Below are 27,532 nucleotides of genomic sequence, written 5' to 3'. Positions count from 1 at the left end.
TTTAATTAATGAGCTTGTTGAAATGTAATATGTAGAAGTTAAAAAACACTATGCACACCAGTGTAGAGCGAACACGTGTCAAAAATTTATTTAATTCATTTATGAAGGAACCAGGAAGACAGTAAGGATGGTTCCAAGAGCATTTAAGGAAATGGATATTTCTAGGTATTTTAGAAATAGGTTAAAATGAGATTGCTAGGTTAGAGACGAAACTGGTTATGTCCTACAGGGCGATAAAACTATAACTGTTGGGGTTATCTCCTCTAGTAGTCAAAAATCTACACGTTAGTACATAACTTCACAGTACCTAGGCTTGAGCAAATAGTAAATGACAAAGTTAAACATAGTTGTGTTCGTCTAAAACAAGGGGTCAGCAATTTATTGTCCGTGGGCCAATCTGGCTTGTTATCATTTTTGGAAATAAAGTTTTACTGGAACATAGCCACGCCCATTCATTTATATAACGTCTGTAGTTGCTTTCCTGCTGCAATGGTAGAGTTGAATAGTTGCAGCAGAGACATGCAAAGCCACTAATATTTATTATCTGGGCCTACACAGAAAAAGTTTGCTGACCCCTGCCTAAGACAGTTAAATAATCCTTGGGCAGGTCTTTTTGACTATATGCCAGTGTGACTTTGAAAGGACATGGTATTTCTTCTCTCAGATTTATTCTCAAGTTTTGGATATTTTTCTTACAAATCTTACTGATGGCGGCTTTCTTTTTAGCCTGCATAAACCCAAGAATAGATTACTACTCAATTACTGGCATTAATAAAGCAAAAAGGCCCTAATGATTATTGTAGCCAGGAAGCGGGGAGCAGGGCCCAAGGCGGGAAGGGTACATTTATCTTTTCTACTTTCTTTGTGCCAGGCAGTGTGCTAAATGCTTTACATGCATCATTTCATTAAATTCTCATAGCAACCCCATTATGAAGGTACTATTATTGAAAGTAGACAAATTCATCAAAGATTAATTCACTAAGTGATCAATTTGCTGAATAACAAAGTCACCAAATGATTGAGGATGTTTTCCAAGTTTGAGTTTTTCCTTGACTTCACCGCGGACACTCTGTCACACGCTGGTCAGGCCAGCTGTGTTGAGTGCAGTGGACTGCTCTCCTGAATGTGTTTCACACACTCTCAGGCTGCATCTCTGCCCCAAACTTTGCAAGAGTGTCTGCTGCTATAGCAAAACTGCTCCTGTTGGCTACTTTAGATCTGGTTTAAGCCATTGATCTGACAAATGACCAACTGATCTTTCCACAAAGTGATTTTGCTTAAATATTAAATAGTCTTAAGCAAAAACTCACAGAATCATCTCCATTTTATGGCTCTGGAACCTAAAGCACAGATAAAATAATTTACCGTAACATACACAGAGAGGTCTGATTCTAGAGGCCAAGCTCTCAAGTACTGTATTTTGCAACTTCCCTATGAAGCTTAAGTTCTAGATTTCAGACTTCCATTTACTGTTGCCATTTTTAAATGCCTTTGGCCTATAGATTTATATAGAAATGGTTACCCAAGGATAATTCAAGACCGTTTTAGGTTACATTCTACAAAATAAGTAGTTTTAATGGAATTTGACAAATTTTAAGCTTGAGGGAAGGGGAGTCAACTCTGGCCACAGTGCAAGCAGGAGGAGTCTGAGTGAAGCACATGGTCATTGCATGTAACCACCACCAATGGCCAAAACAGATGGATTCCTTTGGAAACCCCGTGGAACAGTTCCAACACTGGCTTTTCCCTGTTTTAAGGATGCCAGAAATGAGCTCAAGGATGATCCTGAGCCTTGTAGTCAAACTAATTCCCTACAGAAAAATGGTCTTTCTTTCCTCAATGAGACTTCGCACCTCTAATGCACAATACTTTAAGATTTCAGGATTGCCCTGGACTGGAGCTTTACCCACAGCTGCAGCAAGGCCAGGATGTCTTCCAGAAGTCAGCAGGAGTAGTCTGATGTGCTGGATGTCAGCCAGCAGCCTGTGGAAGCCTGCCTTCTCCTCAGTCAGGGTTGGAGAGGCTAAAGGGGAAAGTACCTTGATGGAGACCAAAGCTTAGGGGTTCCCATGATCGCTGATAGAGGACCAAATGTCTAGAACCACAATTAGCCAATATCCTTCAGCTCCATCCTGGAAGTATCTTGAGCGACCACAAAGAAGGGTGCCGGGAAAGGGACACATGTTTGTTTGATGATGTTCCTTGAACAGAATCCATTAGGTAATTTCCCATGGGTTAAATATGGACTAACAGCTGATGTGAGCTGTTATTCAATAAACGGGGGGAAACAAAAGAGCCTTTCTGTGCAGTTATAAATCATTTTAATTAGGCTGCTGGAACCAAGTCCCGAACCACCATTAGCCTTTATTATTATTGCTCAAAATTGATTTCTTTTCCCACCTCTCATTTAATACTTAATTTTTAAGGCAAGTGGTAGACTACTGCTTACTTTGGGAAATGAATGCAGTTGTGAGTCAATCCAGCCTAGCTGAAGGCTCAGGCTCCTGTTTTCTTTCAGGCACTCACCCTAACCATCTTCAAAATAAATGATTGCCACCTCTGCCCTCTCTGGTATTTGTTTATACCTGTCTCGTAGAATGTATAACCTCCTTTGTCACCAGCATGTTTGTATTCATTGGTTTCTCTCCCTGACCAGACCAGGGGTTGGCAAACTATGGCCCATGAGCCAAACGTGGCCCCAATGCCTGGTCATATAGGTCCCACAACCTGAAAACAGTTTTTAATATTATTAAATGGTTGAAAAAAGAGAAGGATATTTAATGACATGTGAAAATTTAAATTTTCATAAATAAAGTTTTATTGCAACATAGCCATGCTCACTTGTTTACATGTTACCTGTGGCTGCTTTTGTGCTAAAACAAGAGTGTTAAGTAGTTGCAAAAGAAACTGTATGGCTGCAAAGCATAAAATTTACTGTCTGGTCCTTTATAGAAAGAGTGTGTCAACCCCTGGAATAAATAGATTATAAGCTTCTTGTGGACAGTAGCTGGGTCTCAATATTCCTCCTATTTCCTACTCTCACCAACAGCACCGAACCTCGCAAATAAGGGCATGCTGGTTAAGGAAAACAGAATTTGGACTCACAGATTCCTATTTGACCTGAAATCTGTACTTAATGTTTGCTTGGCCTTAAGCAAGTGATTTAACCTTTCTGAGTCTCGGTTTCCTCATCTGCAAAATGGAAATGAGTATATCTACCTCATACAGTTGTTAGGAGTTTTAAATGATTTAATGTATGTAAAATCCCACGTACAGTGTCCGGCACATACTAAGCATTCCATAAATGTTACTGACATAATAATGGCTGTTTTTATTAAGGGGAAGACATTTTAAACCCACTTCCCTAACAGAAAAAAAAGTAGGGAAGAAACACATCTTGCCTTTCTCACCAGTCCTTACATATTCCCCCTCTGGGAAGGAGAGACTCATCTAGAAGGAAGAGTTGAGTATGCACAACTCAGCCCAGCCACCCGTTTCTCCAGCCCCCAGCCCCCCTCTGAGATGCGTTTTCCACGAGACACACACCTTTTCTGTTACTGCAGAAGCAGCCTGCTTAGGTGTGGAGTGGGGGGTGAGGGGCGAGGCCCGAACCCACCTGCTCTGCCAGTGTCCCATGGGCCATGCCCAGTTCAGGGCAGATGTGTGCAGAAGCCCATGTGCTCAGCAGATCAAGTCTGTGTTTTCCAGTTCAGCTCCAGTTGCAGTGGAGCTAACATTGTGATCACTTTCTGATTCTGGTATCTCCCTCTCAGTTGGTTCCACCCTCAGTAGGGGAAGACAGGGGTGTTTTGCATTGCTCTCTAAAACAACAGCTGTATTAGAAATTTTTATTGAATTGAACATATTTTCTCACCTATGATGCACTTGAATACAAAGCAAACTAGTTACGAGCTGTCTCCAGAACCTGGCTGCTGAGGGGCTGGGCAAGTCGGATGATGGCCTTCCCTGCCTCCTGGGGTGTTCATGGGGCTTACCTGAAGGAGTTTAGGCAAAGCCCTTGGAACACGACATGAGCTTTTTTTTTTTAAAACACCTTTTCATTTTATTTATTTATTTAATTTATTCATTTGGTTGCTTTGGGTCTTCGTTGCTGTGCGCGGGCTTTCTCTAGTTGCAGTGAGCGGGGGCTACTCTTCGTTGCGGTGCGCGGGCTTCTCACTGCGGTGGCTTCTCTTGTTGCGGAGCACGGGCTCTAGGCACGAGGGCCTGAGGAGCTGTGGCACGTGGGCTCAGTAACTGTGGTTCACAGGCTCTAGAGTGCAGGCTCAGTAGTTGCCGGCACACAGGAGTAGTTGCTCCGCGGCATGTGGGATCTTCCGGGAGCAGGGATCGAACTCGTGTCCCCTGCGTTGGCAGGCGGATTCTTAACCACTGCGCCACCAGGGAAGTCCCGACATGAGCTCTTATCATTATTACATGTATTAAAACATTGTTTTCTGTTCTACATGTTATATATGTCAATTGCAAAAATAATTGGAGAGTGTCATGCTAAACACTTTCTACATATTTCTCATTTACTTGGGCTGTGTAGCATAATAGCTAGACCATGGTTCAGAGGAGATCACCTGGACCTACCAGGCAGGTGAGAGAGTGTATGTAAAGAGAGAATTTATTTATTTATTTATCTATTTATTTATTTGTTTTTATTCTTTTTAAAGGATGGTCTTTTATTTTTTATTTATTTTTTGGCTGCGCCACGTGGCTTGCCGGATCTTAGTTCCCCAACCAGGGATCGAACCCGGGCCCTCTGCAGTGGAAGCGCCGAGTCCTAACCACTGAACCACCAGGAAATTCCCAAGAGAGAATTTTAAACAGCATCTGGTGTATAATCAATAAATGCTAGTTGTTTTATTGTCATTGTTGCTTTTGCTACCATTATTATTATTGGAAGCTCACAAGTGGCCCAGGCTGTGAGCAGTTATTATTATGCACATTTTACAGAGACAATGGAAGGTTAAGTAACCTGGCCAAGGCCAGCAAGAAGTGAGAGGCACAGCTGTGACTTGAATCCAGGTCTGTCTGACTGCCAAAGGACCATGCCACAACCTGGCACTTGAACGCTCCAGTGACTCTGAACTTCCTGCTCTTCCCTAAACAAGGTAAGCAATTCCATGCCCCTATGCATTAGCTCATCGTATTCTCTCTGGCTGAGAAGTCCCTGTGTCCCCCCAAATTTCAGCATTTGAAACGCAGCTTAGACATCACCTCTTCTTGAAGCTTTCTTTGACATTTACTACATCTTGCAATCCCCAGACCCAACAAAGCTCCTCTTTTCTGCACACGGCCCTTGGGTATTTTATCTGCCATGCCACTACTGTTACCGGCTCAGAATTAATTCTGAGGGTGTCCATATCCCCTAGGAGATTGTGGACTTCTTGTGGCCTTTTCATTTCTAAATTCTCAGTGCCAAGAGCAGTGCTTGGCACAGAGTTGTTAACCAATAAATATTTGTTGCATTAAGTATAAGAAATCATCAACTGTATGCACACGACGGTGACCAGCTCATCCTGGTCTGTCTGGAACTTCTCTGGTTTTACTACTGAAAGCCCTGAATCCCAGGAAACCGCTCATTCCCAGGCTAACTGGGACGACTGGTCATCCTAATGTACACACTTGTTCACCTACAGATATACAGACAATACTCTGGAAATAGACCTTAGGCAGACATAAGTGCCGGCCCTGCCAGGGGGATGGTACCTATGGAAGACTGCCTTTCCATTCATCCATTCCTGCGCTAAGCACTCAGGAATGTGCTGGGATTGCTAATAGGGATTTCCCCTGCTGGTAGGCAGGCGCTGGCCAGAGTCTCCAGAACTACCCAGCTGGAAAGGGCCCAAAAGATATAAATCTCCCCAGAGAGCATGGCCTAAGCAAGCTTCTGGCTGCTTTGGATGGGATCCTAATAGGATCCACAGCCTAGGGAGGTATGATCAGCAGCAGCTGGATGGCCAGGGCGGCCCTGCTCTGTGACCTGTCCTCACAGGGGCAGTTCTTTGCCAGCGTCCATCCATCACATCATTAGCGCCCTGAAAAGAGCCTTTCACCAGCGTAATCCTACTCACCATTCTGTTGCTTTTCTCCTGATGACTTCTCAGCTTTGGAATTTTGCCCACGAGGGCTGTCACTTTTGTTTGTTCCTGTTCCGTTGACTTGATTCTTAGCTTCCCCAGATGCCTTTTTCTCGGCTTTACCAGATGCACCTTCTTCAGCCTGGCTTTTGGCTTCCATTTCCTTTTGCTTCTCCTCTGCGGCCAGGCGAGCCTTTTCTTCTGCTTCCTTCTTGGCCTTCTCCTCTGCATCCAGAACAAGCCAGGAAAGGTGGAGAAAAGATAAAAAGAGGTCATGCCATTAGGAGAATTGTCTCTTTGAACAAAAGCAAGAATTTGCATTGGGAATTAATGCATTAAAATGACCTAAGGTGTTTACTGTGTGTTTGGGGTATAATTTTGGCTAATTCAAGTCAGTTTGGTATGTATATTCAGGAAACCAATAAAATCTGTTCATGGTGATGTTATTTCTGAAAACAGTGGGTTTAGAAGAAGGGGATGGGGAGAAAGTAATAATAAGGATAATAATAATTAATAAACCAATACTGTAATTGGCATTATTAATATTAATATTACCATCAATAAGTTCTCTTGAGTGTGTCCTCTATGCCAGGTATTATACTAAGTGCTTTCCAAGGATTACTTCCTCTCATTCTCAACCTTATATGGCAGCGACTATTGTTGTAACCCTATTTTACAAATGTGGAATTGAGGCTCAGAGACATTACAAAGCTCTCCCACAGCCCAGTAAAAACTGAAGTTTCATGTAGATTTGCTTAGGAACTGGAGTTTAAACATAAAAAAACTGATTACAAAACCAAAATACAGGGAAAATAACCACCACTAGAATAATACTGTTGCAGGCCACTGTCTGTGAATTTAAAAGTAGGAGGAGGGTAATTAGGCCTCCCAAAAAAACATGGTCTTCAAACTGTCCACAGGATGAGAGGTGGCCTTTAGTTTGGCCAGGGATGATGGTCTGTGTCTTCCTCTTTAATGAGAGGATGTCGGCCTTATTTCCAATTTGGTTGACTGTGAAAGGGTCTGGCTCTGTGTTTAATCAAAAACATAATGTAATTGCCTATGGTCAAGGATTCATGAAAAAAATGGATACATTCATTCAACTAATATTTATTGAGCAGCTACAGTGTCAAGTACTGTTTTAGGCACTGGGAATACAGCAGCAAGCAAGAAGACGTATGGAGTAGAAAATACCATAATTAAGCAAACAAATCACTAGGATAATTTCAGATGGTGAAAAGAGTTTTACAAAAAAGTCAAGCAGAGTAATATGATGGAACACAATCAGCATAAAGGAAGGAGGTGGCATTAGGTAAGGAGGAGAAGTAGGTGACATTTGACCAAATCTTGAATGATGAATTGCTGACCATGCAATAATCAAGAAAAAAGAGCATTCCAGGCAGAGGAAATAAAAAGTGTAAGGCCGTAAGACTGGAATGAGCTTGGTATGTTCCAGGGACAATGAGTTAGCCAGTATGGCTAAAGCAAATTTAGTAAGGGGTTAGTGACAGATGATGTGGTCAAGTGACCAAGGACATGCAAGGTTGAGATCATGCACAGCCTTGGAGGCAATGAAGCGGAGCTGGATTGTAGGAAGTAACCTACAGAGACCAATGGAAGGCACCTAACAGAAACCAATCCTCCCTTAAGGTCTACCGACTCACTGTCTAGCATTCAATTCACTCAAAAGGGCTTCCAACCTCCACTATGAAAAGCATTATTGCATTTTTTTCTCTAGATGTGTTACAAATGTCCCACACCTCATTACCAGGGGTCTTCTTTACTTCCCTTGGTTAGCCCTGGTCCTGAAAACAGCTGGCTTTCATAGATGACAAGTGAGATTTTAATCTAATGGGCACCAGAGTGGTTATGCGTGTGATCACGTTTCCCTTTGTTTCAGCTGCTAAAGAGCACAAAGCCCAGATTTGGTTCCAGGTTCACACGTTCGCCGGGCTTTATGGTGTATTTTGTGCATGTCTATGACCTCTGGCTTCATTTTACTCTTCCTGCCCTTACATTTGCCTGGCTCAGATGTCCTCCTTAATATATTATGAAGTTTTCATTCATCCTTTCATTGATTCATCCAACCACCCATCCAAACCAATACCCTGGCCTCACCCCTGACAAATTAAATCAGACTCTGGAGGGAGAGAGGCAAGAATAGGATATTTTTAATGCTCTCCAGATGAGTCTAACACGCAATAAGGATTGATAAGCACTGATTTAAATTTTAAATGTTTGCCATTCAATATTTCATGATATTCTACTTCCCAACAGGATGTATTTATAATTTACAGTGAAAAGGTAAGAAAAAATTTCTTAACAAAATTGCATAATTATGTGCATATATACTATAATATGTCTTCTGACTCCTACAGAAAGGTACAACTAAAGAGTAAAAGAATGCCCTTGCAGAAGATAGGGAGATGGCATTCTCAGTAGGCTGCAGGCCCACAGAAGGCTCCCTAGAATGTTCGTCCAGACTTTCTCTTATCCTTCTGTTAATGCCCCAAGGACAAAGGTCAAATGTCATCTCCATCACTGAATTCCCAGTGGTTGGTATAACGCCTGGCACCTAGCAGATGTTCATGGCGTATTTGTTGACTAAATGAAATGTACACAGAGGGTGTGATTCACCCTATCTGCCAATGAACCTGACTTATATTCCATCATCAGCAATCCAGACTAGTATAAAATACAGGAACTATACACACCCTAAAGTCCTATCCTGAAAAAAATTAGCCATTTGACTGTATTTGAATATAGGTAAGTAAAAAGATGACTGTACTTACTACACAGAGAGGGAAAGAGGGCCAAGGGGGAAGAGAATTCATTTATACTCAGGTATCAGGTAAAATAATGTATAATCCTCTCACAGAATCCCCACTGAATCTACTGCAAACTTTCAACATTCAAAATATCCCCAAGTTAAAAGTAATTTTGATGAAAGCTGAAGGTGTTAAATTCTGCTCTGCTACAAGAGCGCAACATATTATCTGAGCAAGAAAAATTCATTTGACAACTGAGTCAGACCAATTTTCTATGGAAAATCTAGCAAAAACAACCCCCCAAAAAACTGCGGGGGATACATTTCAGAAACAAGTCTGTTTGGGCTCAACTACTGTTGACAGCAGGCAATTAATGTTTAAATTAGTGAATGGTAGCTCTTATGACATAATCAGATCCGACATGATTCCTTTCTCTGCAGCAATCATGTTCCAGTGGATGGCTCTGAAATGTTCTACACCTTCTCTACTCTACTCCCATCTCTTCTTTGTATCTCTGAAATATCTGATATTAGTGTGATCAACCATCAGCATCCAGTGCTACTACTCAAAATAAGTAGACAAAAACAAGCAGACACATAAATAAGAAAAGAGAAAATAAACTGACAGAAGGAACAGCTGTTCCACTGCAATCCAATCCCCTTATATTTTCAGGGTGAAATATTAATATACATAAAATCTTTCCTACTATGAGACAAAGTAGGTGATAGAACAATTAATTTGTATATGGTAACAGTTCCAGAGATGACATATATACAAAGAATTAACTTTTCAGGTTTTAGATTTAACATCCATGGCACTCCTAGGCTCCTAGACTAGTAGAAAGCAAACACTGTAGTTCAATCTCATTTCCTTCTGCTTTCCATTTCACACCATCTGTAGTGATGTGATCATTATGAAAATGGCCAAAAGCAAGGAGCTAAGGAGTTAAGGTAGAGCACAGCCCTCATGATCTATAAATTACATTCCTCCTGAGAGCTGGTTCTATCCCACACTGAATGTCTGTGCAGTCTTGAAGAAATACATTGATTTCTTCATTTAATTTGCCTTTCTGAATAATGATACTATAGGCTCTTGGTTAAAAATGATATTGGGCTAATTATTCCTTAATATAATTCTCTGAAATGCCTACCTAAACCACCTACAAACAGAGAGAGAAAGAAAGAAAAGGAGAGAAACTAACTTAATAAAGACAACCAAGACACTATGTGAATTTTGAATAGTCAACTTTTGATTATATACAAGAACAACAGAAAGATACTCCTAGCCAATTCAGGACTCAGAGGATGTTCCCGTTGGACCTTTCTAAAAATTTTAGCAAAAGTGCTTCAGCTGACAGAAAAATTCAATCAACATTAAAAACTCAGAATGAGGGAATTCCCTGGCAGTCCAGTGGTTAGGACTCTGCACTTTCACTGCCGAGGAAGCAGGTTCAATCTCTGGTTGGGGAACTAAGACTCTGCAAACCGAGAAGCAGGGCCAAAAAACAAAAAAATCTCAGAATGAGGAAAATATGTTAATGATGTCAGTAAAACTAGTACATCATAGTGTTAAATAAAAATAATTGTTAAGCTAGATATAAAACCTGATGCAAATTTTTAAAATAATATTAAAGAATAAGTTAATTGTAAAATAGCAATTTACTTATAATCGCCTAGGTTGAAAATCTTTTATTGTTTCAATAAAAACTGAGTGACAATGGAGGAAATTTTTAAAAATTCAATAAACTTCTCAGCACTTGCAAAGGAGTATCATTATATACTATTTCATATTTACATTGATAGAGACATAATTCAATAAAAAATATGAAGATAATCTGTAGTAAAATAAAAATAGGATATATTTTTAAAAAACATAAACAAAGTTAAAAGGTATAATATATGACAAACTAACTAACTGGACAGAGGTAGGGCAGAAACTGCAAGACAGTTTGTCAACTGAAGAATTACTATTCTTAATATATAAAAAGTTATTATTAATCAGTAATAAAAATATAAACATCCCAATGAGAAAAATAAAGGGGGAAAATATAGGGAAATGGCACGCTCACTATACTTCTACTGAAAGAGAACACAGTTTAAAAAAAAAACTTTCCAGAAAGAAATTTGATAATATACATCAAGAGCTTTAGAATTTTTCATCTACTTTGACAGAGGAATTCCATATCTAGAAATTTACCCTAAATAATCAGATATAGGCTCAAAGACTGCTGAACTTATATGTTCATAACAATGTTATATACAATAATGAAGAACTGGAAACCAAAATGCTCAGTAACAGAGAAATGGTTCAACTATGGTATTCCAAACAATGTAGCCATTTACATCATATTTTCTAAGAATATTCAGTATCAGAATAAAATCTGCAAAATAGAAATAGAGGAGGAAAACACTATATTACTCTATAATCTCAACTTAAGGGGAAATTTTTACTTATAAATATGCATAGAAAATCAAATTAAAAAGAATTACATCAGAATTTCAACAGTAAATTGAAATTTATTGTTTTGGCTGGAGAGTGATTTTTATTTTCTTCTTTATATATTTTGTTTATATTTCAGCATGGTAACCTAAACACCTACTATTCTTACACCAGAAAAAAATGTTTAAAAAGTATTAAATCCTGAATGGAAACTGATCAATATTTATCAGACTTGCAAATTGTTATACCTACATATCTTTGTTTGGGAATAATGATTTTCAGCCCTAAGAGCTGTAAAAAAAAAATACTGATTCAATCTTTCCTAACAACTACGTGTTCTGGCCTAGCTAGCTCTGTAAATCAGGTTGATTAATAAAACTAAGACTTTAGATCCAATTCCATTTCTTTTTTTTTTTTTTTTTTTCCAATTCCATTTCTGATCAATTTAATAACAACATACATTCAAGTGCCCCATGCAGGGCAGCCTTTGCTGAAATCGGGGTTTTCTGGTAAAAAAGAATCATGAGCAAAACAGCCTGGAATAGTATAGCACAAACCAATCTCCAATGGAAAAACAGATGCAAACTGAATTTCTTAACACCAGCCAACCAGCCAACGGCATTATTGGGAAGCTGAAAATGTTATAAAATATTAATTATAGGTTGGCATTTTGACCACCACCTTCTTAACTTTGCATTCAAACTTCTAACTTTCTTTTCCAGTTTTTCAAAATAACAGCTACTACTTATCGGGCACTAAACATGTGCAGGCTGTGTTTTCAGTGCTTTACATATATAATTTCTGTTCTTTTCATCAACTCTGTGATGTCTATTATCATCCCCCAAAGGGAATTTTTCTCAAAGACTCTGCCTGAATTTGCCAAAGAGCACAGGGCAAGCAGGGATTCAATTCTCTCTTTCCCCAACTAACTTTTGCTTTGATACCCAAACTATCCTCCCACGAAATATATGTGTGCCTTTGTCTACCCCTTTTTCCTTGTTCTCCCTTTCCAAATTCATGGCTCAACCCCAGGCATCCTTCAAATCCTAGCTACAAGATGCCTTCTCAAGCACCCCAAGCAAGGTTAGGGACAAGTTAGCTTAAGACTATCTCTATCAGCATACCTCACATATTTAAAAACTATTAGTGCTTATTTATCTGTTCTTTTTAAAGGGCTAATTTTCTCCTAGAAAAGAAACTGTCTAATGCTCCCCCAGGTGATTAGTTTCAGAAGGTAATTTTAGTAAGCCAGATAACTGTAAACAAATTATTTTGAAGTACCACTTTCAATTGCCTGTTGTCAGGAACTGAATTTTCAAGTGTTAATGAGTGTAATTGATTATGAGAGTGCTTCTTTGAAATGATGCAGTAGCTACCATTGCTGCTTGCACTGCCTGCCAACAGGGAGGATTTCAATGTTTAAAGCATCTGAATAGACTGTGAGAGGCCACACCTAAAATATGGAAGAGGCGTTGGCTCCCTCCAGAGCTCAGGATGCAACCTCTGTCCCCAAATGCTAAGGGCCCAATTATGCCTTCAAAGAGTCGTAAAGATAAACCCTTTGCCCCACCTGCACTGAGCAGCCACTTGGACAGGACACAATGTTGGCCTTTGCATAACTCCAGCAGTGAGGTCTCATCTCTTCCACGCTAGAAGCAGCCCCCTGCCCCCAATGTTTGAGGACCAAGACTGTCAGAATGTGCTGTGCCTGTCTACTCCTACTCTTCTACTCACTTGTGCAGACACTGGGTGGATAAAAGTGTGGGATGCTGTGACCAGAGATAAAACTTTCCTTGCCTATAATGAGTGTCTGGGGCTCGGGGCCAGTAGCTGCTGGCGATGAGTGCAAGGCTTCAACTGAACTCCCGTTCTTACTTTGAAAGAAACTCTGTACAAATGCCTCCCTGTCCCTACCCAGGAGACTGTGAGCTTTGAGGACAAGGATGTCTGTTATTCACCTCTGTGAATAACACAGAGTACAGAGCCTGGCATACGGTAGGCATTCAATAGATGTTGGTAAAAACTGACTGTTATTGAAGGCTCACCTCCACAAACCCCATTGAGATCAGTCTCCCTGCTGAGCTCTAGAGCCATTCACATCTGTGCCCTCTCTGGAATCAGGCATCACAGCTTCCTAAGACTTACCTCAGGGACGTGTTCCTACCTAGACTATAGCATGAGCATGTAGTATGTACGAATCATGTAGCACATGCTCCATAAACACAAACATGCATATGAGCAAATGAATTTCAGCTTTCAAAGAACAGATTTCAGGGTTTTTTGTTTGTTTGTTTCTAGTACCAAGAGTGATGACTTTTCTGTCTTCAAATTTCTGTTAACCTGCACATTACCTTCATCTTAGAAGATTAGCCTGAGTAATGGCTGAAGGGAAATTGAGAACATGTAGGATAAAAATGCATGTAAGGGGATTAAAGCCCCTTCTATCCCAACATAATGGCCGAGGTGGCTACCGGCCAGGCTTCATTTAGATAAAAGAAGGAATAAAGGCCTCAAAAATGTGCCACGGGCTTCCCTGGTGGCGCAGTGGTTGAGAATCTGCCTGCCAATGCAGGGGACACGGGTTTGAGCCCTGGTCTGGGAAGATCCCACATGCCGCGGAGCAACTGGGCCCGTGAGCCACAACTACTGAGCCTGCGCGTCTGGAGCCTGTGCTCCGCAACAGGAGAGGCCACGATAGTGAGAGGCCTGCGCACCGCGATGAAGAGTGGCCCCCGCTTGCCGCAACTAGAGAAAGCCCTTGCACAGAAACGAAGACCCAACACAGCCAAAAATTAAAAAAAAAAAAAAAAAAAAATGTGCCGCATGACATGAAATAAGAATGACAAAATGGCCTAGCAGAAACCAAGAAATAGCAACACCCATTCTCTGTAGAATCTTCATTTCGAGAAGATTCTGGTCATATAGCACAAAGGTCACGCTGTCGGGAAGCTTGGTGGTCAGCCTCATTCTCTCGTGCACTGAGTGTTAGATATGATGAAGATCAAAGATGGTCGATGGGGCTTCCCTGGTGGCGCAGTGGTTGAGAATCTGCCTGCCAATGCAGGGGACACGGGTTCGAGCCCTGGTCTGGGAAGATCCCACATGCCACGGAGCAACTGGGCCCGTGAGCCACAATTACTGAGCCTGCGCGTCTGGAGCCTGTGCTCCGCAACAAGAGAGGCCGCGATGGTGAGAGGCCCGCGCACTGCGATGAAGAGTGGTCCCCACTTGCCGCAACTAGAGAAAGCCCTCGCACAGAAACGAAGACTCAACACAGTCATAAATAAATAAATAAATAAATAAAAGAACGTGAATTTCTTAAAAAAAAAAAAAAAAAGATGGTCGATCCTAACGTTCAGCAATTTGAATTTATATCCTGAGTTTGTGCTTCATTTGCAACACCTATAAATCAGGGGTGGCAGTGCCTTGCTTTGTAAGCGGGTCTGAGTGGTTTGGATAATATTCCCCAGCAGCACGTTACCTTTGGGCACCTTGGCCCTCCATCTCTCCCGATTGATGTGCACCACCTCAGTCCAAGTGGTTTTAAAACTCTTACAGTCAACAGGGATGACCGAATTGTTGATTGGGGCACTTCCTTCTGAGCCAGAGCTCTTGACACCTGATCGCTTTGCATCTGCCAAACTGATGTTGTTCAAACTGGAGGACAAAAAAAACCATACGGAAGAATTGGGAGATTGGGATTGACATACATACACTAATATGTATAAAATAGATAACTAATAAGAACCTGCTGTATAAAAAAATAAATAAAATAAAATTCAAAAAAAAAAGAAACCATACGGAAGAGGAGGGTTAGTGTTTGGAAAATGTGTGCCAATAAACAAGCCTAAGAGAAGAGTGGTTAACACTCAGCAAGTTACTGTCGTGAAATTCCTGGGGCCTGAGCTTTGTAATTCCTATTTTCCATATTCAACAGCTGGGAAAGTCTCCATATTCAGCAGGAAAAAAAACCCCCAAGATTTCAGCCTCATGACTATTGATCGTCCCCATAGTCCCCATATTTCAGATGTTCTTTTTCCATATGACTAGGTTCCCCACACAAGAATTCTCTGCCTTTGACTTTCAGAAATTAATGCATTTAAACTTGACTTCTACTTGGTTCCACAGTTCACGCACCTGCCTCCACACTGACCACTTTTCCAAGTTACCCAGTCACTTGGTCCTCTTTCTTTCCAGCTCTCCCTCCCCCTGAAGTCAAGATCCTCTGATCCCAGGATCCCCAAGGCCAGAGTAAGGTGATTTCCTTATGTTCCTGGGGAAGGTGGAGAGGCACAGACAGCATGGAGATTGTGGGAGATCGGTCATGCAGGAGACCTTTTTAAAGATGATATCATTTTCAGCTTTAAACGTAGGGAATACAGTAATATATATAATATTATAATACAGAAAGTGCCATCCTTCTGGGAAACTTTAAAGTATCACACACTTCCAGGTAGCTACAGTAGTGACTGACACAAATGCAAATCCACTGAATGACAACCAAGACTGACTAGATAAGTAGGGCAGGTCTCAGCCCAGAGCCGGCAGAGCTGTGGAGCTGTGGGACTCGGGCAGGGGGCTTCTGTCCTCCTTGTTAGCAGCCTTGACTGGGTCCCTCCACCTTAAGCATCCCTGGGGTCCCACTGTCCTAATATTCTTCTTGCCTTTCTTCCTCCTATTTACTCCTTCTCTTGCTCTTTTCTTCTTTTTCTTCATTGCATTTCTCTCCTTTATGACAAAGCCCAAGGTTTTGCATGGACGAGGAGAAGGGGAGAGTTGTACTACTGGTAATACTACTAGTAAAGACTGAGCATTAGCTTTATTGTAGCTGACACTTCCTCTGTGCTGGACCCTGTTATAAGGGCTTTACAGAGATTAAATAATTCATTTAATCCTCCCAGTAACCTATGAGTATAATCCATGCTTTCTCAGATGGGGAAACTGAGGCAACTTGCTTGAGATGGCACAGCTAATAAGTAATGGAATCAGGATGTTTAATCCAGGATTGTGACTCCAGAGGCTGTGCTCTTTGACTACTAAACTACCCTCAATATAGTGAAGTTGTGGCAGAAGGTGATTTAAAATTTCAGTTTTTTTCTATTTCTTCCTGAACCTAGAAATGAAAGTCAGTTTCATTTCTTGTGGTAACTCTGATCAGTGGTACTTTCCTTTTGGAGTATGGGGAGCAAGGACTCTCTGGGCACAGCAGGTAAAGTGCAGTGACTGATGCGGTTGTGAGCAAAGCCGCCAAAAGAGAGAATGCGGGGTGGGGGGTTGGTACTGGGAACCTGCTGGTCATCACCTAGACCCTGGTCACCCCCTTACAGGCCAGCCTGGAGAGTACAGAGAGTACAACTTTGAGTCCTCCTTTTATCTTTTATAAGGAGGAGGTAGGATGAACATAATAATGAAGTACCACTCCCATCCCTTCCAGAAGAAGTCTATCCCCATGGACAGACCACCCTGACCCCCAGCTTTCAAGATTCAGCACTGACCTTGAACGCCTCTGTCCTGTCCCACCAGTTTGAGAGGTTTCATCAATTAGAGGACTCAAGATCTTTTCTGTCATGTCCGTGAGCACAGTGAAGGTGGGTTCCACAATGAAATCAATGAAGCCTGAAGAGAAACAGCAAAACTTCAGAGGAACTGCATATTAACTTGGGCCTTTCCATATGTTCCCATGCCAACTGATGGGTTGTATCTTTCTTTTAAAATTCATCTTCATAGGAGCGCCAGATCAGATTAGGAGAGAATAGGTTGGTCTGAATCATTTAATATATTCCTTGTTTTGAATATCATGAGTCAGTTCCATTTCTCCTACATAACCTTCCTGTAACTTTTTAGGAGATAGTTCAATAAAGTGCTTAAAAATGCAAGTTCAACATCTACTATGTAAAAAAACGATGTAATAGGTGCTGCATAAAAGACTTAAGATGTGTAACACAACCTGCCTGCCCTTGGAAGCTTATAGGAGGAATTAAATGAGCACAAAAATGGAAAGGGCTAAAGGAGAAGCCCAAATAAAGGCCCCTGGGAAGGTAAGGGAGGGAGGATATATTCCCTCTCACCGAGAAGGCTGCAAACAGCATCACGGAGGTTGTGATGTTTGAGCTGAGCCCTTAAGGGTATTCATTCTAGATGCAGGGGGTGAAATAAGCAAAGTGACAAGGATGGGGAAAAGTGCAGGATGTGTCTGGAGAATGACTGGGGCGTAGGGATTCTTTTGAAGTCAGAAAGGGAAAGCCTGGGGAGGCAGGTCATTATCAGCTCAGGGGGGAGGTTCTTAAGTATCAGGCTAAAGGTTAGGATTTAGACAGGCACTAGAAGCCCCTTGAGATATCTGGGCAGCATTGTAATAAGATTTTTTTCTGATGTTATTTGGGAAAGTTAATCTGGCAAGATGGATGGGAAGGGAGAGAGCAATAGGGGCTGAGGCTGGGAAACTCATTTTAGAAACTGTTGCAATAGCTCAAAGGCAAGGTAAGGAAGGCGAGATCCAGTGCCATTTTAAAGTGAGAGTGTGATGGAGGCACAGATACATGCACAGCGGGAGGTGGTCCTGCCTCTAGGTGGGATCTGTCAGAGACTTCCAACAGGAAGGCAGAGAGAACAGGGACAATGGGGGAGAACGTGACTGGGGAGGAAGATGGTGGGCTTGGTCTTAGATTTGCTGACTTGAGGTACCAGGGACCTATCCAGATGGAAGAGGGTCAAAAGAATTGGAAGAAACAGAGTTGGAAACTAGGAGAAGGGTCAGATCAGGAACTATACCTTTGAGAGATCACCATGCTGGGGAGATAGTTGATGCTGGGCTAGACTGACTGTCTCAACAGTTCAAAAATACCCAAGTGTTCTGTGACACATCAGGAGAAAATACAGAATCTGGAACTAAGGGTGATAACTCATTACACAGCCACATGAAACTAAATACCAGTCAATGGAAATATAGTGTTTGGAAATATACAAATGCTTATTTGGTTTTTACAATGACCAAGGTGGAAGCGATACTGGCATTTAATGCCCAGCAGTGAAGGATGCTAAGAATCCTGTAATGTAATTGGCAAGACAAGAATTGTCCCAAGCAAATACTAATAGTGTCCTGATAAAGAAACACTGATAGCCAAATTTGAATTGCAGTTAATTGCCGTATAATTTTAAGCTGAAATTGAAGTGTCTGATGACAGTATTTTCACCTTTTTTTTTCCTCACAAGTTAAATTCATTCAACATGTCCAAACCCAAACTAACTCATCAGCTTTCCCTCCAATCCTTGTAAATGGGACATGGCTCAACCACTTAACCTAGATTGCTGCCTTTATCTTAGCCTTGCATCCAGCTGAATGCTTAATGTTTTATATGCTACCTCTCTCCTGTATTGTCTTAGCTCTGATACTCAACATCTCCTCCCTGTAACATTGCAGGAAGCACCAGCTGGAGCCCTTGCCTCTAGTCTTACTCAAAACCCTCCAATTAATCCTCCATACTACTGATAGAGAAATCTTTCTAAAGCAGGGATTGGCAAACCTTTTCTGTAAAGGGTCAGATAGTAATATTTTAGGTTTTGTGGGCCACATACAAAACCTAAGCAAAGGAGTTTGTCATACAACTGCTTAACTCTGCCACTGTAGTGCAAAAGCAGCCATAGACAATATGCAAATGAATGAGCTTAACTGTGTTGTAATAAATCTTTATTCACAAGACCAAGCAGTGGGCCAGATTTGGCCCACAGGCTATAGTTTGCTGATTCTTACTCTAAAACATCAATTTATATATAGTTTTAACCTTACTTAAAATTCTTTAGCTGTGCCCTCATTTCCTACAGGTAAGTATAAGCACACGCTGTTCCTAATCTGGACCTGATTTTCTCTCCAAACATGTCCCTCACCACATCCTACTCCCTACCTACTGCTCCAGCCAAATGGAACTATTTGTAATTAATTCCCTGACAATACTATACTGTTTTAAATTTCCTTGTTTAGTATATGCTGATCCTTGTCTGCAATTTCCTTCCACCCGCCCCTATCCACCTCTAACACATATCACCATTTGCCTAGACACTGCCTACTTATCTCCTAGGACTCAGCTCAAATATTACCTTTAAACAAGCCTTTCTGGGTCTAATGTTCACAAGCTCTGTTCTGTATCTCACTGTACCACGTACAATCTCTACCTTAGCATTGTAACAATCTAATAGATTTTGTTTTCTCAACCTCTTGCCTACCACCCAATACTGGTTCAATGTCTTTGGGAGCAGACACCATGTATAATTTGTCTTTGTTTTTTTATAACATCTGTTACAGTGCCTAGCAGTGCCCTACACCTAACAGGAACTCAATATATTAATATGAAAAAAAATTAATAAGTTCCCAAAACACAAGTAGAAAAAAATCAATAAATCTTTGTTGAATTTATTTTTTGAATGATTTCAGACTCTTCCAAGGTGGAGATCACTGATGACATTTAATTTATGTATGGCACTGGTACCCTCCCTCACACCTGAAGAATTCTGTAATGCCCATATATTATGGTTATTAGCAGTGTAAAAGTTATCTTTACCAAAAAAAAAAAAAAAGGTGCTAAATTTTTTTTTAAAGGAAGGAAGGAAGGGAGGGAGGAGGGAGGGAGGGAGAGAGGAAGAAGGAAGGGAGGAAAGAAGGAAGGGGAAGGAAACATTTTTAAAGAGCCATTCCTGGAAGTAGGGTCATCCAGGAAATGGTGCTGTCCTGGAAACAGGGCCAGAGGAAGCATCACTGAGGAAACTTCTGGTATTGCATGCAGAATGGAGAGACTGAAATACAATGGGCTTCCCACCGCTAATTCTTGTCATTGCCTTAGTGTTAAGGTCCCTTTTTCTCTTGGCAGGGAATGATGGAGACAGCAGAGTGTCACTGTCTAATCTTCCTGGGAACCAGCTACACTCCAGGGAGAAGGATGGGGAGAGCTGCTCCATCAGCCCAACCAGCCAAAGCCATGAGCACAGCAAGCGGAATGGAGCCAGGTTCCCAGCTGAAGAATCACCGGGAGCACCTGAGCTTACTTCCAGACACTCCTCTCTGGTTTCTCATTCCATCCAATGGATTGGCAAACACGTACCTACTTGTGACTGGGCAACCATGGTGGACTTTCGGTCACACAGAGGAGAAAAAGGCAGCCCCAGCTCTGCTTCTCTATCGCCCTAGAAAAACAGGAGGTCAAAGTAAATTAACAACAACAGGCTGAGCTGCCCAGATTTTATTTCACAACTTCAGCTGCCACAAAGGCCACTGGTCTTTATTTTAATTATTCCAATTACATTATGTAATATGTCCTTTTGGGCCCTGCTCCTCTGCATAAAAGACACCAAGAGGCTGAAGCCCTCTGGGGTCCAATCATTCCATCCAACTGCAAAGGTGCATGCTGTTGTATAGAAAGCCTCATCAGACAACAATAGGTCCCCCAAGGAAAATAAGAAAAGCAACGCGTCCTGTGACCTAGAGCCAGCACAGCAGTCAGAATTCTTGTATGTTCTCCAGTTGCCCTGGGCTGACCTGCGGCCTTTCTTGAGCCAGCAAACCCCTCCCAGTTGTGGGGAGTGTCTAAGACACCAATTCTAACTGGACTGATTTGGACTCATTCTCCAAGTGCTACCTAAAGCCATACACAACTGGAATAAGTGCTTCTGGGGTCTTCACTGCAGGGCTCAGTGATGATGAAAAGTGGAACGAAAAAGAAGCGGAGTAAATAATTGCTTGTGTTTATCAAGTTAGGCAATAATAAAACATGATTCTCTGGCCAATATGTTCTCAATCTCACCAAAAAGCAAGACTATAATAAGCAAGTGCTATGGAAAGTCTAAATAATGATGGAGATGATTTTTAAAAACTGTTCTGAACCAGAGCGCAATACTTCAGTCACATGCCCAGAGGAAAGGGAAAATGTGTCACCCTTCTGAGATCCGCAAAGTTGTGCTGATTCAATTTAACAGAAAAGAATCTGCCCAGGTTAATGGCTACTGACTTGGGCTTGAATCTGGCCTTGCTCCCGCCACGTGTGTGATCATAGGAAGTTTATATTCTCTCTCCACATTTCAATTTTTTTTAAATAAATTTATTTATTTATTTTTGGCTGTGTTGGGTCTTCGTTGCTGCTCACAGTCTTTCTCTAGTTGTGGCGAGTGGGGGCTACTCTTCGTTGCAGTGCACAGACTTCTCACCATGGTGGCTTCTCTTGTGGCAGAGCACGGGCTCTAGGCACACAGGCTTCAGTAGTTATGGTGCGCAGGCTTCAGTAGTTGTGGCTCGCGGGCTCTAGAGCGCAGGCTCAGTAGTTGTGGCGCACGGGCTTAGTTGCTCCGTGGCATGTGGGATCTTCCCAGACCAGGGCTCGAACCCGTGCCCCCTGCATTGGCAGGCGGATTCTTAACCACTGCACCACCAGGGAAGTCCCACACATTCAATTCAAATGTGGGATAATAATCCCTATGTCATCAAGTAACAATGAAGATTAAGTGAGAAAATGTATATAAATAAATTAAAAGAACAATTATTGTTTCCCAGTAGATATTTCTACCATCTAAGTGAAGATCTGAGAAACTTTCAGTGAACTTGTTACATCTAATTGTTACACTCTGATTATAATAAATATCGCCAATGAACCTATAGTAAATAAAGAGTAATAGCCTAATTCAACAACCAAAGTTCAAAAACTGAATGCTTTTTCTTTCTAAGGCATATTACCAAACAGAAAGGATGCTAGTTCACATGCACATTTAAGATCTATTGAAAAGAAGGAAAAGGAATGAGCGTCTGAGGAAGCTGAATAGTGGGGGTCACAATTGGCGCTGGGGACATCCAAGGGTCTCAGGAACAGTCCTGAAGTGGCTTAGTTCCTTCTGTACTCTTTCCTGTATGAACAGCCCACGGGACACAATGGTCCCTCTGTTTCTGAGTATGCCTTGCTGAGGGCTGCTCTATCTCTCAAGTGGCATGATGAAAATAACTTACTCCAAAGCTATTTCTACTTGGGCAGTGTGGCGAGAAGGAAGAGGATTTATAACATAAATTGTTGTTGTGTAGCTGGTTTAGTGGGCTAGCTCAGCTAACACAAATAAAACCCACTCTTATTCCCTATGAAGCAGGGATATAAGTTGTTTTGTTGGTGCATTTTAATGGGTGTGGCTTAGAAGAACACTAACCACTTGACTATTAAGATGTATGCATTAATTTGGATTTTATTACCGAAAAAGTACATGATATTAAGCAACTTCTTATCCCATGGACTTGTCCATACCCACATCCACACATCACTTACACCTTTTGGATTTAATTAACTATTACTACCAACTACTAAAAACCTATTTTAAGATAGTGGTCCCTGAATTCCCTCTGGAGGACAGATACATTTATAAATTGGAAAATATACGCGGAAAGTAATACAGAAGAATGTACTTCTATGGGCGAATCCAGCTTGACTGATACAATATTGTACAACTCTTTAACTACTGGCCCTTGTGGAATTATTCATACACCTTCCTCTTTGTTAAAGAGGTCCATATTTTCAAAAAAGGGGGAAAGTCTCAGTCAGCACAAATGATTTTTTTTTAAAGGAACTCATTTTTTTTTCTTCCAGGACAGTGCAGAAAAATAAACAACTATCATTCTTGTGGTAGGGGTTAAGATAACTGACTGATAAGGTCACAGAATCGATCTACAAAAGGAACACAATGAATGTTAGTTGAATGAATGAAAAGATGAATTTGGTTAGAAACACTCAAGTTCCTTTGGGCACTTGGACATTTATCACAAGCAAGCTGGGAGAGCGATTAGGCAGTTAGTTGTTCACAAACCACCACCACCCTCCATTTCCTGTCCACACAGCTAGACTACGATTCCCAGAATCTGTGCCAGTTTGTGCTAGATAATAAAACAGGAGGAGAGGGGATGTATTTCCACCACAGTTCTGGCCTATAAAATCACCTATGCCTATGTTTCTATGTCCTCCCTTCTTTTGCTGGCTTGATGTAGATAAGCACCATGGAAGCCATGTAGACGGTAGAGTCTGGATCTAAAATCCCTGCTTATTGTAAACCATCTGCCAATCAAGAAACACTTGTCAGTACTTTACATGAGTGGGTGATAAAATTCCATTTTATGTGTACTATTATACATGTGGGCGTTTGTTTGTTACAGCAGCTATCTGTAAGCAGCAAACCAATTAAGAGAAACAAAGGTTCTTTCTGTATTGGAAGTTCACAGGGCAGACGGCATCTCTCAATTTAAGAGCTTCAAAAGACTGTTAGGTGACATCTCAAGCAAGTGTTTCCAGGTAGACTGAAGAAAAGGTATTTGATTAGGGAGGCAACAAAAGCATCAAGTTGAACAAAATGAAGCAATATACATTCTTCTTTCCCAGAGGAAGAAGTTACAAATATGAGGTATGAGAAAAAAATTATTATGATTTTTGGATTTAAGATAAGTATAGTAAAGACATCTTTGCTCTTCCCTCTCAGAAATTATCTTCTCAAAAGAGGAGAATGACAAACAACAGAAACACAAATGAATATTAGGAGAAATCTGTAATCTCAAATCAAAACTACATGAGGAATGGCTGCAAAATGCTGTGAATATCCGGGAGGGGTGAGGTAAGATGCCCAGAGAAGAGGCCTATGGCTGCAGACCTCAGATAAAGCTTGAAGAATAGAGGTTTCCAAAGTTCACTCAGATAGGAAAAGTACCCCACATCCATTACATGGGAAAACCAGAGAAAGAGTAAGCACTGGTGTGAGGAGCTACTCTGCACCCTATTTAGCTCCAAGGAAGAGTAGAGAAGAAAATAGAAAATGTTGAATGAGAAAACACACAAGCATGGCAAGAGAGTGGGTGGGTGACAGAGACTGAACTGTGAGCAGTCCTACAACTATTGCCTACTGTTGACCAGGAAGAAGTAAAGGCTAACACACACACACACACACACACACACACACACACACACCATGTCATAGAAGCCTCATAATAAACCATGGAACTTAGAATATTGCTGTTCCAGTTTCTCCCTGGCACATATCTCCTGCAAATAGTTGGTCAAAAAATAATGCATTTCACTCAAAGATAGTAAATAATAATAAAATGAAGAAGAAGAAAGAAGAAGGGAGGAGAATGAGAAGAGGGGGAGGAGAAAGAGGGGGGGAGAAAGGGGGGGGAGAAAGAGGAGGCAGCACTATCACCACTACCAGGAGAAAAAAAAAACTTATGAAAAGATACTTCACATGAAAAGAAAAAAAATTAATAAAGGAACAGAAAAATAAAAATAACAGATAGGGAACATTCACCAGAAAAAACAGTGCCACCAAGTGATGACCAAACATACTGCCATGATCAGAAAGAAACTCCTGAAATTATCAAGAACCAGGGCTTAGGGAACCAGGAGCTAGCAGAGCTCAGGGAAGATATGGAAAAGAAAAACAGAACCATCATATAAATGAAGATTGTGTTGGAAGCCACACAAAGGAGAGATATTCTGGATAAAAACACATTAAGGGACATCGAGTTCAGGACTGAAAAAAATACCACTGATCAGAGAGTTAAAGAAGATTTAAAGGAAAATAACAGACATGGAAGAAAAACAAGAGAGGCAACATATGAATAACTCCTTTTCCTAAAGAAGGAAACAAATAAAAACAAATGGAAAAGGAAATCATTAAAGATTTAATGAATGTAACTTGAATCTATACAGAAAAAGAGCATGCCAGGTCCCAAGAAAAGCTATAATAGAACAATCATTATTGAAATATATCCTAGTAATGTCCCTGGGCTTCAAAGGTAAAGAAATTATCCTTAGGGCACATAAGCAAAAAGATATATCACCTAGACGTGGAAATAATTCTAGCATGGCCTCCAACCTCTCCATAACAACATTCATAGGTGGAAGACATTTGAACAAAATCTAAAAAGGACCTCAGGGAAAGAAGGTTTGATTCAAAAATACGTCTTACCCAAGCAAACTGTGACCCAACTATAACAGCAGTAGAAAAACTTGCAAACACACAAAAATGTGGTTTATAGCACTTCTAGAAGAAACCACTCAAGGAACAACTTTGACCAACTAATAGATGAATGGATCAACCATGGCCAAAGTGCCAGCACTGAGTAGAGCCAGGACAAGAACAACTGGAGAATTATGCCTTTGCCAAATTTGTTTATTTTCCACTTTTCTGGGTCACATTGTTTTGGGTGTGTTTTTTGTAAACAGCATATAGTACACGAGCTAGAATGCTCACTTAGAAAATATTAAGAATTTAGAAATAATATAGCCAACAAACAGTAACAAGGAATTAGTTATATTACGAAAGGAAAATGGGAAAGGTGTTGGGACTTATGAATAAGTGCTGTCCTTCTTATGCGTTAAAAATGGGGGTGCAAATATACCATTTAAACCTGATATATAAAGGAATAGAGCTCTATTTAAATAACAAAGGTACAGACTACAAGAATTAAGCAAGTTACAACGAGGTGTTGGGGAAGCAGCAAGAGGAGGTAGAAGTTTACTATTGCAGGGAGGCAATAGATACTATCTAAATAAATAGAGGATGTAAAGTTTTCATTATCAGGTTAGCCACTAGAACATAATATAAAACTTCCAAGTCATCAGAAGAAATAAAAACATAACAAAGCAGATGGTACCACCAATATAGTGAAAGATTTAAAAAGAAGCCACAGGGCTTCCCTGGTGGCGCAGTGGTTAAGAATCTGCCTGCCAATGCAGGGGACACGGGTTCGAGCCCTGGTCCGGGAAGATCCCACATGCCACGGAGCAACTAAGCCTGTGTGCCACAACTACTGAGCCTGCGCGTCTGGAGCCTGTGCTCTGCAACAAGAGAGGCCACGATAGTGAGAGGCCCACGCACTGCGATGAAGAGTAGCCCCCGCTCACTGCAACTAAAGAAAGCCCGCACACAGCAACGAAGACCCAACGCAGCCAAAAATAAATAAAATAAATTTATAAAAAAAAAAACAAGCCACAAAAACAGAAATCATAATATAAAATATGACAGCACCTAAGAGCAAAGATGCCTGTCATTTCAATAGATGTTAATATGGCTGATTTCGAATAATAAAAGAATCTTAGATTGACTCATAAAAAAAACCTCAATTATATACAGTGCTTAAAAGACACACCCAAATCAAAGCGTCTCTGAAAAGGTTAGAGTAGAAAGTTGTGCAAAGACAAGAGTCTCTTCTTAAAATGAGCCGAATTAGAATTCTAGGTAAAAGCATTAGATAAGACAAAGAAGCGGGCTTTATAATGATAAAGGTACAGTAAACTATGAAAATCTAACAGTTATGAATATCCAAGAACACAAATAACACAGAATCAACATGCATGAAGCAAAAACTATACCACATAGAAAATGAAAATAATAGAAACACCTGTCAGCCCATGATCAAATTTTTTAAAATAATATATAAAATACCTAAATGACATAATTAATAAGGTGGATGTGCTTGGTGTTCTTTGATTTTTATACCCTGCAAGTAGAAAATAAACCTACTTTTCAAGAGCCATGAACATTCACAAAAATCGATTATATAGTAGGTGACAAACGAGTTTCACAGTAAGATCCAAACAATGAAAAAAATCCTTTGATCAAATTTCAATAAGCCACAAATTAATTACAAAAGTAGAAAGCAAAGGAAACTACCACTGGAAAATTACATAAACAAACATCTCCATCTGAAGCAACTTTTGGGCAAAAGAGAAATCAAAACCCAAATTACAGAATATTTAGAAAAGAAGGATTGCAAACACACTGCATATTAGAACCTACGAGATTCATGATAACACAAACTCCTAGCCTTATATTTTCTAATATCAAACAGGCAGAACGAAAATAATTGAATTGAGCATCCAACTCAGGGAATTAGCAAAAGAACAAAATAAACTCAAGCAGAAGAAATGAATTAATAAAAATGAAAACAGTAACTGACATCATAAAATAAAAAAGATTAGCTAAAGATTAGCAAATAATCAAATGATTAGCTAATTTCATACAGAAGAAAGGAAAAAAACACTGATATAGGAAATAAACAAAAGTGGGGAAACAACCACAAACACAGAGGAAATTAAAAGAATTGTAGGAGATGTCTGAAAAATATACAGCAATACTAAGGAAATGAATCTCAAAATGTATTCACCAAAGAGGCAAACTTATACTTCCTTAAAGTCAATATTTCATTGTAAAAGACTTGAGGCAGTGGCTTGG

General features: G+C 40.6%; 1 protein-coding gene across 6 annotated transcripts in view; it reads right to left on the bottom strand.

Moving 5' to 3' along the window:
- PDE1C (phosphodiesterase 1C) overlaps positions 1 to 27,532 on the bottom strand; it is a 529,341-nt gene that overhangs the window by 47,391 nt on the left and 454,418 nt on the right. For all 6 annotated transcript variants that reach the window (XM_036863442.1, XM_036863443.1, XM_036863448.1 and 3 more), the window contains exons 13-16: positions 20,389 to 20,470; positions 16,792 to 16,912; positions 14,778 to 14,953; positions 6,084 to 6,314 (exon numbers count right to left, since the gene is read on the bottom strand). In XM_036863442.1, the coding sequence (XP_036719337.1) occupies positions 6,084 to 6,314; positions 14,778 to 14,953; positions 16,792 to 16,912; positions 20,389 to 20,470 (610 nt within the window). The remainder of the gene's footprint in view (positions 1 to 6,083; positions 6,315 to 14,777; positions 14,954 to 16,791; positions 16,913 to 20,388; positions 20,471 to 27,532) is intronic.

Source organism: Balaenoptera musculus, chromosome 9 (assembly GCF_009873245.2).
Source record: "Balaenoptera musculus isolate JJ_BM4_2016_0621 chromosome 9, mBalMus1.pri.v3, whole genome shotgun sequence".
NCBI classification, from domain to species: Eukaryota; Metazoa; Chordata; class Mammalia; order Artiodactyla; family Balaenopteridae; genus Balaenoptera; species Balaenoptera musculus.
This window is presented reverse-complemented; position numbering and strand designations above follow the sequence as displayed.